Source organism: Portunus trituberculatus, chromosome 13 (genome assembly GCF_017591435.1).
Source record: "Portunus trituberculatus isolate SZX2019 chromosome 13, ASM1759143v1, whole genome shotgun sequence".
Lineage (NCBI taxonomy): Eukaryota > Metazoa > Arthropoda > Malacostraca > Decapoda > Portunidae > Portunus > Portunus trituberculatus.
In genome coordinates, this window is record NC_059267.1 from 733,618 (window position 1) to 746,836 (window position 13,219).

The following is a 13,219-nucleotide window of genomic DNA, read 5'->3' on the forward strand; positions in this document are numbered from 1 at the left end:
AGAGAGAGAGAGAGAGAGAGAGAGAGAGAGAGAGAGAGAGAGAGAGAGAGAGAGAGAGAGAGAGAGAGAGAGAGAAGTTCCATAGTCACATTTTCCTCACCACCACAACCACAACCACCACCACCACTACCACCACCGCCACCACCACCACTACCACCACCGCCACCACTACCACTACCACCACCATCACTACCACTACCACCACCACCACTACCACCACCATCACCACCACCAACAATAAGAATTTCACATCTGCTATCTGTATTGAATTTCCAATGATACAATACAACACTGCAGTCTGATTTGCACTCCCAATATTGCTAAATTGACACCGAGCTGCACCTGTGTTGCCTAAATATTTGGTAATGATTCTCTCTCTCTCTCTCTCTCTCTCTCTCTCTCTCTCTCTCTCTCTCTCTTCTTACATATAGTTTGTCACTTTTCTTCATCCATTCTTTATACATTAACTTCCGGTTGGTATAATGATCTATTTTTGTTTTGTTTATCTATCTATTTATCTATTTTTCTGTCACTCAATATTTCTATCTACTCTATCTACTACCTAGTTATCTATCCTGCTATCTATCTATGTAGTTAGTTATCTATCTATCTATCAATAAATCTATTATCTATTTATGGAACTACATACCTATCTATCAATTTATCTATCTATCTACCAACCTATCAATCTGTTCACCCATCTATCTGCCTATCTTTCCATCTATCTTTCTATCTTTCAATCTATCTGTCCATCCATTCATCATTTCCATCAAGAGGTGTCAATCAAGTAGTGTTTCAGTCTCCTCATTTCTTCTCAGTGTTGTGTGAGTCAGTGTGTCTGGGTGGGAACAACTCAATACCTGCCAGTCACCTGTGCTGTGACTCACTGTTACTAGGAACCTGGACACACCTAGTGACCAATGGCAACACTGTGCTGCTGGTGTGTTCTGCAGGACCTACACTCATGAATCACAACACTCCTCAGTGATTATGCCTCAAGTTATTGCAGGCTTGGTGACAACTGACTTTTCTGGTTAGAGACAGGAGTGCATGGTTGAGATTCTGAAAGGCACTCGTCACCCTATCCTGCCTGGTATATATATATTGCATGTACGTACTACTATTAAAGAACATTATTTTCTGTATATAGTCGAAACTTCTTTTATATGTAAGAGGGCAAAGCTGGCCAAAGGGAATAAAAATCTTAAAAAGGCTCAATCATTTGCTAGTTCTCTTGCAGGTTCAAGAGAGTTAGCCATAGGAAAGGGATAAATGTCTTGAAACCTTCCTCTTAAATGAAGTCAAATCATATGAAGTTGGAAATATGGAAACAGGCAGGGAGTTCCAGAGTTTACCAGAGAATGGTGTGAATGATTGAGAGTATTGGTTAACTCTTGTCAAAACTTGTAGGGGACTTGGGTGATTTTCCAGGCTAGAGATAGGAGTGCATAGCTGACAGTGAGAAAAGCAGCAAGACACTCTGCCAGACAAACACTGTATGTGATATTAACTCCTTCAATACTGGAACATATTTTTACCTTGAGATTGGTATACGATTAGACCATTTTTTTGAGATTAGATATGGTCTATAGAGGTCAGAAGATTAATGGCCACAGTCTTCACTATTTTAATTCCCCACATAAGTTTCTGAAGCTGTATAAAATCACCAAATATTAAAAATGAATATGGAAATGCATCATGGTACTGAAGGGGTTAAAAACATTAGTATTCCTACATAAACTCTTTTCAACAGACTCTGGTAGACCATATTGATTTGAGATGGACATTTTAAATTCTATTAAAGGCATTATAAGAATTCTTCATGATTACAGAATGAAACACTTGACAATCTGATCATTCATGTGAGTGATCTCTAACGGCACAATGTTAGGAGGACCACGATAGAATGCCACTCCTCATGTCACACTCTGAGGCCGGCTAGCAAAAGAGATGTACTATACCTACATTATGATAAAATATGAAAAAGCATATATGAAAAGAACCAAGATGAAAGAAGATAGAGAATAAAAGAGAAGAAAGATATTATTTAAGTGCTGTAAATTATAAAATTCAATTGATTATTTATAACCAGTAGCAAGAGAAAAGAACTGAGATGAAAGAAGATTGAAAAGAAGAGAGAAAAAAGATGTTATTATTTAAGTAAGAAGAAAAGAAGAGATGAAAGAAGATGGAAAGAAGAGAAAGAAAAGATGCTATTATTTAAGTAAAAATAAAAGAAGAAAGATGAAAGAAGAATTTAGAAAGGAAGAGAGAAAAAAACATATTATTTCAGTAAGAAGAAAAGAGGAGAGATGAAAGAAGACAGAAAAGAAGAAGAGAGAAAAAAGATGATACTATCTAAATAAACTAAGAAAACTCACTAAAGTATGTATAACCAACAGCTAAAGAAATCATCTAACATAATGCAGCAGCTGGGATCACAAGAGACACAGTGACATGAGTACTCTAATGTTCTTCTAACCTTCCTTGAATCACAGTGCACCATACCCCACTAACCTCCTTCCCTGCACAGTGACACAAGCAAGGCCAGGCTGTTAACTTCCAGATTTAGCTCAGAAATGTCCCTAACTGTTAACCTCTTCAGTACCATGACACGTTTTCATATTCATTAGTTTACTATTTGGTGATTTAATACAGCTTTAGATACTTATGTGGGGATTGTAAGAGTGGAGACTGTGGCCATTATCTTTTGACTTCCATATACCCTTCCTATTGTCAATAAAATGGTCTAATCGTATACAAATCTCAAGGCAAAAATGTGTTCCAGTACTGAAGGGGTTAAAATAGTGAAGACTGTGGCCATTAATCTTCTGACCTCCATAGACCTTCCCTAATGTCAATAAAATGGTCTAAACATACACAAATCTCAAGGCAAAAATGTGTCCCAGTACTGAAGGGATTAAAATAATGAAGACTGTGGCCATTAATCTTCTGACCTTCATATACCCTTCCTATTGTCAATAAAATGGTCTAATCGTACACAAATCTCAAGGTAAAAATATATCCCAGTACTGAAGGGATTAAAATAATGAAGACTGTGGCCATTAATCTTCTGAACTCCATAGACCCTCCCTAATGTCAATAAAATGGTCTAATCGTACACAAATCTCGAGATAAAAATATATTCCAGTACTGAAGGAGTTAAATGACAAGCTTTCATCTGAGCAAGTGGAGGAATGAAACAGCTTAATGTACATGCCAAAGGAACATTTTACCCATAACTCTAAGCTGGGTTATGTTGGTGTAAGAATGTAAGGTATGTTCAGATATTAAGGGTATTCTTTTATTTTGTATATGCATTTGTCTATTATTCACCAGAGATTATGGACAAAAACAACAAAAATTAGATATTCAAGTAGATTTTATGGGACTTGTGTTTGTTTTGGGTACCAATTCAGTGTGTGTGTGTGTGTGTGTGTGTGTGTGTGTGTGTGTGTGTGTGTGTGTGTGTGTGTGTGTGTGTGTGTGTGTGTGTGTGTGTGTGTATCAACAACAGAGATAAACTCTTTGTACTTATGTTCATACATGTGCACTAAATCTCTCTCTCTCTCTCTCTCTCTCTCCCCTTAATGATCGAGTTTTCTTCCTATACCTGCTCTCTCTCTCTCTCTCTCTCTCTCTCTCTCTTCCTCCTTAATGAACGAGTTTTCTTACTATACCTGTCTCTCTCTCTCTCTCTCTCTCTCTCTCTCTCTCTCTCTCTCTCTCTCTCTCTCTCTCACCCTTAATAAACGAGTTTCTTTCCTATGCCTGTTCTCTCTCTCTCTCTCTCTCTCTCTCTCTCTCTCTCTCTCACACACACATAATATGCAACAAGAACAACAGATAACAAAATAACAACAACAACAAGTACCACACATAGACATAACACTCAATACAAGTATAAACATTTTCTTCTCTTTTCTTTTTCTTTTCACACAGGTTCATTAGCAATTCAGTGTTTCCAGATTAATTATCAACGCATGGTGGTTCATTGTCATCTATTTCCACCTCTTTTTTTTCTTTTGTCTATCTGTTTTATCTATTTTCGCGTCTTTTGTCTCTACGAACAAGCATTTCACACCACACCACTCCACACGTAACGTTACATAATTATTTCCACCTTTTAAACTTTTCACTTGTGTTATTCAAATGTACTATATGGTCTTTTCAATAATGCAATGCTACTTTCACACACGGGCGACTTGTGTGTGTGTGTGTGTGTGTGTGTGTGTGTGTGTGTGTGTGTGTGTGTGTGTGTGTGTGTGTGTGTGTGTGTGTGTGTGTGTGATCGTTGCTACATCTCATTTAATTTATTAATCCAATATTTCACCCACTTACATAATGATTTCACGGCCCCTTTAAAGATCTGCCGATTTTAAACACTTCGAAACGCGCGCTCGTGTGTGTGTGTGTGTGTGTGTGTGTGTGTGTGTGTGTGTGTGTGTGTGTGTGTCGGCAGGATATGGATTACCGTACGCCCGCGGGTTACACAATAATGCACAACCTAATATCCTGAAACGCGCCCCACCGTCACTAGCCGTCTAGGTCAACGAGTGGATAGAACTGGCTAGACACGGTAAGAGTTTTCAAGCACCAGACTAGCGGAGCAGAACCAGCATTCCACAGGCAGATCACTAGTCTATCTCCACTCACTGCACACTTCACACTGCACTGTTCACCTCACTAGAGTCTCATATAGAACAGCGGTGCACTCTTATCACGGTTCCTCTTTCAATTTCAGCCTCGGGTACGTGTGAACTTAGTACCGTGTGGCAAGTGTCCTCTCTGTCCTTCTCTCGCCAGCCAACTTGCCAACTCAGGCCCCTGGTGCAACTCTGTCTAGCCCGTTTTCTGTGGAAGGTCTCGTTTTCTTTCCAGGGTCACTTGTGCATTTGTTCTTCCCTAAGAGTATTCAGAAACGCTCTGCTCTCTCACCACGACTGTTTTCCAAGGCCACGGAGATGACAAGCGGGGTTTTCAACATTGCTTCCCTAGTTAATGATGGAAAATCTTGTCACTCTGCCTCTAGAAACGTAAAATCACCTTACAAAACTACTGTAAATTTAGATAAAGCCTTTTGAAATAGTGGAGGTGAAGCACAGAAGAGTTTGCGAATACGAGACAAAAAGTGGTGTTTTATCTGACACGGTGCGGCGAGGAGAGTGTTCTTTGGCGAGTGTTCTTTCAGCGCGGACTCAAGTAAATTGTTTTGGTTTTTGTCTCGATGGTTTTATGGGATTTAAGGTTTGATTTTTGTGGGTTGTTTTTTTTTTTAATGTGTAATTTCTCTCTCTCTCTCTCTCTCTCTCTCTCTCTCTCTCTCTCTATATATATATATATATATATATATATATATATATATATATATATATATATATATATATATATATATATATAATAATCTTGTTTCTCTATACTTACTAAAATTCATGCGGAAATAAGTATATACTGTAAACACATAAATCAACATGAACACAACAATATCTCATAAAATGGTCACTGCATTACCTATACAAATATGATTTTCTTTTTATGTAAGTGAGAAGGACTGGCTAAGGGCAACAAAAGGATAAACAGAAAAAAAAAAAATAAATAAATAAAAAGGCCCACTCAGTCACCAGTCTCATAATAAACCAACAAACTCAATCAAGGACAGCAATGACCACAGACACAGTACAATGAATTAATACATTACACATATGGGGACAGGCAAACAGTATAGAAGAGAACCACCAACCGAGGGAAACAAAACCATAGGAGAAAAAGCCTTAGGAATAGCACAGAGCTGGCTTTCTGTTAATGAATAATGGAAAAAAGAGAAAAAAAAAAAGACAATGGCATGCTTCGATAAGAGAACAATAATATACAATAAAAAAAAAAAGAGAAAAAAGATCTGATAATGGATAATGAAATACCAAACACAAACACACACACACACACACACACACACACACACACACACACACTGGCACAAGGTCTGATAGGTAGCGATGTGAAGAATGACACATGTTCTGATAACACATGAGGTACACAATGAGGGAATTTCAATAAAGCTGTGAATCATTGAGTATGACAAGATTAGATACACAGAGCTGCGGATTACAACTTGATTTCCCGAGACACTGCTGGCCTAAGGGATATAACTGAGATGCACACAAGACCCTCATGTATTGTAATCAGGAAACAATGAGAAGAGTGAAGGGTTTAATCTCTTTTTTTTTTCTTTTTTATGTTATGGCCTATAGTGCCTGTAGGCATATTTGAAGAGTATATGTGGAATGTGGTTAATATTCTTCCCATTACTGGCACAGGCAATTTTATTTATAGTGGTTCCCATATTAGGACCCATACCATGACATGTTTTCATATTCATTCTGCTTACTATTTGGCGATTTTATACAGCTTCAGAAACTTTTGTGGGGATTAAAATGGTGAAAACTCTGGCTATTAACCCCTTTAATACTGGAACACATTTTTACGTTAACCATTTTCTTATCATTTTGTTGCCCTGGCCTGCTTTCCCTCTTACATAAAATAAATAAATGAAATAAAAACACCCTCTCACCTGTGTTTAAGATGCGCTGGGTGGTGTCAAGACGGTTCTGCAGGTGAAGCGCCAACCAGGTAAGGAGGGAGAGGCCAGCCAGCGTCACCAGCAGCAGGGCAGAGCGTACAGCCTCCCCTGGGCTGGTCTGGGCTGGGCAGCACCCCTCGGCCCCCACACCAATGGTCACACACCCACACCACCGCTCTGCCTCTTCATCCAGCTGGTTTGGAGACATTCTCAGCAGGTCACGCTCTCGTCTGTCCGTCAGTGCAAGGAGATGTTGGTGAGTAATGGTTTTATTAAGCAAGGCAAACGTCACAAGAAATCTAGGTCATCTGTTACTAGAAACATAAAAAACTCTTAATTCTCCTGTTAATAATGAAAAAAATGAATTATCATGTCACTATAACCATAAAACACTCCTATTCCTCCTGTTTATAATGAAAAAATCTAGTTAATCTGTCACTTTAACCATATAAAAACTCCTATTTCTCCTTTTTATAGTAAAAGAAGTCTAGTTAATCAGGTGCTAGAACCATAAAAACACTATTACTTCTCATGTTAATAATGAAGAAATTTAGTTGATGTCACTGTAAACATAAAAACACCCTTACTTTTCCTGTTAATAATGAAGAAATATATTTAATCCATCACTAGAACCATGGGAAAAAAAGAGCATCCTTAAAAACCAATGTAACTTCAATTAGAGCCTTTATGAAGTAGCAGAGGTTTGGTGTACAAGTGTTTTAGAATTTGGCTCTAGCTTGGGTTGAGTTAGGTTAGGTTAGGTTAGGTTAGGTTAGGTTAGGATAGGATAGGATAGGATAGGATAGGATAGGATGGGATAAGATAGGATAGGATAGGATAGGATAGGAAAGGATAGGGTAGGATAGGTTAAATTAGGTTAGGTTAGGTTGCATTACATTACATTAAAAATAAGTTTGTTTGGTTTTAAATTAGGTTTTATGCGGTGTATTTGTATTTTGTTTCAATTTCAATATCGGTTGAGTTGTTTGTACATGCTTGACTATGATTCTGTAGGACAAACTGTGGTCAATAAATTATCTATCTATTTATCGCTCTAGTTTTGGTTAAGGTTAGATTAGGTTAGGTCAGGTTATTGTTAAACTGCTTACCTTTTCAGCCTCTTCTTCCTCTGCGGGGGCTGTGTGGGCCTGAGGGGAGCAATGTGCACACCCTCCTCCTCCGACTCTGACCCTGAGATGTCTAGGAGCTTGTACGAGTCCTTTGCTATGCAGCCTCTTGTTGCCGTCGCCATTTTTAGCTTGTTTTGGAAGACTGTTTCTACTGCAGTGTCTTAATTGGAAGCTCAGTTTTGAATTTTTCTATCTTTCTTCAGTTTCTTTTCTTTTTGGATTTCTTTTTCTTTTTTTTCCTGAGTAGTTTTGTTTCCTTCTTTTCCTCTATTCCTTGGTCTTATTTTCCTCTTTTCTTTTGTTTTATTTTCCTCTTTTCTTTTGTTTTATTTTCCTCTTCCTTCGTTTTATTATCCTCTTTTCCTTGTTTTTTAATCTTTTTCCTTGATTTTATTTTCCTCTTTTCCTTGGTCTTATTTTCCTCTCTTCCTTTTCCTCACACAATAAACACAGACATCCATCTTGGTCCATCACTATTGCTCTTTACTCTTGTCGCTCACACTTATCTATTTCTTCCCCTTTTATTTCCCTTGTGTCAGTCTCTTTATTATTCAGGACATAACTGTTTATCTTTGTACTTCACTTACTGTCTTCTTTCACTTCTACTTTTCTCTCTTATCTCTCCATCACTTTCCATACCATTCTCTGTCCTCTGTTGTCTTCTTGTATGCTGTCAGAGTAAGCTGTCTTTTAATTACTATATATCAACATATTATATAATCTAATTCACTTTTTCGTCTTTCCCTATCTCGTCATCCCATTCAGTGCTATGACGCATTTCCTTATTCATTCTGCTTACTATTTGGTGATTTTATACAGCTTCAGAAATTTATGCGGGGTATTGAAATAGTGGAAACTGTGGCCATTAATCTTCTGATCTCCATAGACCCTTCCTAATGTTAATATAATTGTCTAATCATACACAAAATCAAGGTAAAAATGCATCCAATTACTGAAAAGGTTAACATTATAAATTTGCAAAGCTACTGTTCTCTCACTGCAGTTATCAAATATTTCCCAAGTTAAGTAATATATTCCAGTAGCCTTACCTAACCTAATCTACCTCCCATTAATTAAACCTGTATCTGAATTAGTCACTGCAGAATAAAAGACGACAAAAATGGTGAAAATTAAAATGAAATACACACAAATATGTCTCATCTATCTCATTCCTGATTCAAGTCTCTCTCTCTCTCTATCTCTCTCAGTAAGAATGGATACCTTTTTCTCTGGCACACTTTCATTAATACTTGTCCACAGAGAGAGAGAGAGAGAGAGAGAGAGAGAGAGAGAGAGAGAGAGAGAGAGAGAGAGAGAAAATGCTTTGAGGTTAGTAGTTCAGACCATGTCACTCAGTATATTCCCTCCATTACATTAACGCTCCTCTCACTACCATTATCAGTCCCACCCGTGCCATCCCTTATCTCTCTCACCTGACCACTCACACACTTGGTTAATCCAGTTAGCCACACCAAGGTTATAGCCCTTAAAAGGAAGCCCACACATATATACACACATACACACATATATACCTCCATGCACAGCCGTCTGCCGCAGCTTCCAATCATTGCACCTGCTCAGTGTCCTCCACGCAGCCAAGGAACAGCTGAGAGGAGATTCAGTCCAGAGTCTACCTTCGCTCCATTCTCAATGACAACACTGCGAAATGTGGAAGCGACGACGCTAAACTATTTTACACCATAATATTGTGTTTTATTAATACATACAAATTATTCTCACACACACATATAAGACACATCAAATTTTTGTGATATTTTTACATTTATTTGGAAGCTTTGGATAGCCGTAGGGAGGAGAAGGCAACGAAAAAGCGTAATTATGCTGGACTAATGAACTAATATTGAGCATTTATTTGTTTGTTTTAACAACTACTACTTGGTACTAAATTTACTGCCATGGTTTGTTAGCAAGACACCGCAACGCACAGCTGTTGATGTGTGACTAGCCAGCATGCTCGCTACACTCCCTCACTAAGAAGATGACGTCTAACAAGAAAGGTTATCTTCATTCACTGAGTGTTTCTCCATGCATGGTGAATTTCAGCATGGAGTGAACACGTTGGTCATTAATTTTGCTCCTTAAGGCATAAACGATCATGATGGGTGACAAGAATGCGGAGTGATGAGCAGAGGACTCGTGTCCAGAGTTTTTTTTTTTTTTTTTCATGTAGGAAGAGCGCCAGCCAAGGCAAGAAAAAGAAAAGATTAAAAAAAAAAAGGCCAACTTGAGTGGTGGCTCTCTAAAAAGTGGAAAAGCGTCAGCCAAAACTAGAGAGCAAATGCCTCGATATCTCTCTCTTAAAAGAAGACAAATCGTAAGAATATATGCAAGAAGGGACAGGCGTGGGAAGCTACTGACTTATCGTGTCGTGACCTGACACTACCTGTCCTCACTCAAAGAATGGTATTAGTAGTAGTAATAGTATTAGAAGAAGTAAAAGAAGAAGAAGAAGGAAGAGAGAGAGAGAGAGAGAGAGAGAGAGAGAGAGAGAGAGAGAGAGAGAGAGACGACACAGGAAAAGGGAATAGGATAAGCGCCTGACGCCACGTATATCTCACTCACGCCTCCACCCATGCCCACGCCCACGCCCTTTCACTGACACCCTGCCGTTCATGAGGGCAAATGTCGGTTGGTTCGGGTCTTAGCAGCAGTGGTGGTGATGGTGGTGGTGGTGGTGGTTTTTACATGCTTGTCTGAAGATGGATGGATAAGCGGGTATTTTGATGGGTTGATAGATATGTAAATGGAGAGTTGAATAAACAAACAGATAGTTGGATAGGCAGGCAGATATATAAGTCATTGAATTTGTATATAAATAACAAGATAGATGTGTATGTAGATAAAAAAATAATGTCTATATTCCTCAACTCAGTATTTTGTCAACCTGGTTTATTGTCAGAAATACTCGCATATCAGGCGGTAGAAATAGAGAATGAGAAAATAGTACAGTCTGCCTTTTAAGCACCTTGTTGCTTGCCTCGCGGGAGTTGCCAACACTCACTGTACAACAATATACAATTTAATATTTCCTGCTCTGACAAATAACAAAAGCTGGACACGATAACGAAGAGAAAAATGTCACAATAACCAATACATCGACATGTGGTATTTGTATAAGTATAGTGTCTCATTAATAAGAGGTTTAGTAACAGATAGTTATCATAAACATGCGTACTGTCATCACAGACAAGCTTTTGCTACGGCAGTCGTCTTGTTGCGGTGGTGGTGAAAACAGTGGTGGCGGTGGGCTATATGACACACATGCACACACACACACACACACACACACACACACACAATAAAGTGAAGTGTTGCTATATTACTGACAGTTTTTAAAGAACAGCAAACAGCTAGAGAAGTGCAAGCTTTCACCACAAACCTCTACACTGCCTAATCTTCGTCTATTAAAGGTATTTTTAAGGGTATTCACTTAATGTTAGGTTTTCTTTACATATACGAGTGAAAACAGTACGCAAATATGTTAAAGTAATGGTATAAAGACCATCAAAAAAGAGCAAGGCGTCTGTATTACCGTCTGATGTTTGTTTCCTTCACTTACCATAGGCCAAACATGTGTCAGAATGTTGCCACCAGTTTAGCATTTTATATTCCATGGTCAAAATTTCTCTCTGTGTCTTATTAATTTTGGTTTGGTGAGATGATAAAGGCTATATATGGATGTCCCGCCGCCACTACTCCCGCTGCTGCCTCCGTGCCGCCTCCCCCTCCGGCTGTCCCCTAGCCATCCCCCGTCCCCAGCCATCACCCACCCTCGCCAGCCTGCTGCGTCAAATACTTTTTTTCGATTTCTTGACGGTAATATTACGCTTCCATGGTATGTTTTTATGGTCTCTATGAATGTTTCGTTGTGTTTGAATTGTGTTCCGCGCCTGTGATGGGTAAATATGTGCCGTTTAGTGGTGTTTTATGGCATATGTTAAAGGGTCAAAATTTCCCACTTGGAATTTTGAGCTTTTTCATTTCAAGGTATAAGTGGGCCTTTATGGTATAAAAAAAAATCGTTCAAGCTCTTAAGTGTGAAATCAATCTATTGAGTGAAATATGTGGACTTTGAAATGGTGTTTGGTGCTGTTGTAAAAATCTCTTATTTTTCTTTATTTTATTTGCTCACGTTTCTGCGTCTCGGTCTAACTCGTTGTAGAATGCCCTAAAAGATAGCTCAGACTCCTGAAAGTGTGATAAAATACACGCCAAGTGAAAATGGCTTGACTTTACAGGACGTTTTAAGAGATTTATGGGTTAAAATGTTTTTGTACTTTTAACGTACTTAATTTAGACCTTTTTTAAAAACCAGTTAAGCTGGAGATATTTTGATATTTTGAAAATTAATTTAAGTATTTATCACGTCATAAAATAACAAGCATTTGGCCGTGGTTTCGTTTTTTCTAAAAGTCATTTTTGAAATGAAATTATTTACGTAATTTAGCCGAGTCACCCCCGCTCCCGTTCTTTCTGATGACCATAGCCCCAGGCTGGCGCCTCTTTTCCAAACCCTACAGTTCATCAATATTTTACATAATATCTAGTGATTTTTATGTGTTTTCGCTTGTTTCTAGCTTCAGATGTGTAGATAATTGTAGCAGAAGGGGGAAGAAAGGAGAAATAAGGGAGGATAAGGAGGAAGAAAGGAGAAAGGGAGGAGGAAGAGGAGCAGCATTAAAGCCACAATACTTAAGTCACCCTCCATTTCCTGAATATTTTGTCTAATATCGAGTGTTTTGATGTGTTTCTAGGCTCAGACGTGTGGATGGAAGGAGAAGGAGGAAGAAGGAGGAGTAACAATGGAGAAGGATGAAGAAGAAATGAGAAATAAAGGTGGAATAGGAGAAGAAGCTAAGGTGTAATATTTAGGTAAGTGTCTCTTTTAATCCTAACGTTCTTTATAATGCATACTGTTGGTTTGGGGATAGATTTTGGGTATTTTAAGCTTGTTCCTAAATGTTGCAGGTTGTTTGGAGTGTTATAAGTATGTTTTGGGGTTCATTTCGTGTGTTTTCAGTGTGTGTTAGATCTTTTAGGTATATTTTACGTATTTTGAGAGTGTGGATTGAGGTGTATGTGAGTATTAGCATGTTTTGAGTGTGGTTTGGGAGAACTTTGAGGGGTTGGTTGATGTTCTGAGTGGGGTTTGGGTTTATTTTGAGTGAGTCATTCAGTCACTCAGTCAGTCAATGAATCAGTCAGTCCCTCTATCAGTCAGTCAGTGAATCTATTAGTCAGGAGGCCACGGCAGAGCCCCTCAGCCGAGTAGAATATAGCTGTTCGAAATCACCGAGCACTGCCCGATCCCGGGAGTACGATGTCGCTGCCAGACACAAGAAGCTTCATTAGGAGGCAAGTGTCTGTGGTTATGAATGATCATTGTTGGGCTAGTAAAAAGCGACACGTCTGTCTCTGTACCCACCAGAGAGCAGTAGTCGAGAACAGCGATTATTCATTTAATAGAGCTGTATCATCAAAACCCATGTTT

At 38.6% G+C, this 13,219-nt stretch overlaps 1 protein-coding gene and 1 long non-coding RNA gene across 5 annotated transcripts in view; one reads left to right on the forward strand and one right to left on the reverse strand.

Annotated features, from left to right (window-relative positions):
* LOC123503071 overlaps positions 1-9,396 on the reverse strand; it is a 22,614-nt gene extending 13,218 nt beyond the window's left edge. The window contains exons 1-3 of one of the 4 annotated variants that reach the window (XM_045252472.1): positions 9,240-9,396; positions 7,687-8,377; positions 6,569-6,807 (exon numbers count right to left, since the gene is read on the reverse strand). In XM_045252472.1, coding sequence (XP_045108407.1) covers positions 6,569-6,807; positions 7,687-7,829 — 382 coding nt within the window. In that variant the 5' untranslated portion in view covers positions 7,830-8,377; positions 9,240-9,396. Of the gene's footprint in view, positions 1-4,769; positions 5,245-6,568; positions 6,808-7,686; positions 8,391-9,239 lie in introns of those variants that run through there. The other 3 variants (XM_045252473.1, XM_045252474.1, XM_045252475.1) reach the window with 3 other exon arrangements.
* Positions 1-13,219, forward strand: part of LOC123503077 — a 24,181-nt gene that overhangs the window by 572 nt on the left and 10,390 nt on the right. Inside the window, exon 1 of the long non-coding RNA XR_006674313.1 lies at positions 1-76. This exon is cut by the window's left edge and continues 572 nt beyond it. This is a non-coding gene — a long non-coding RNA (uncharacterized LOC123503077). The remainder of the gene's footprint in view (positions 77-13,219) is intronic.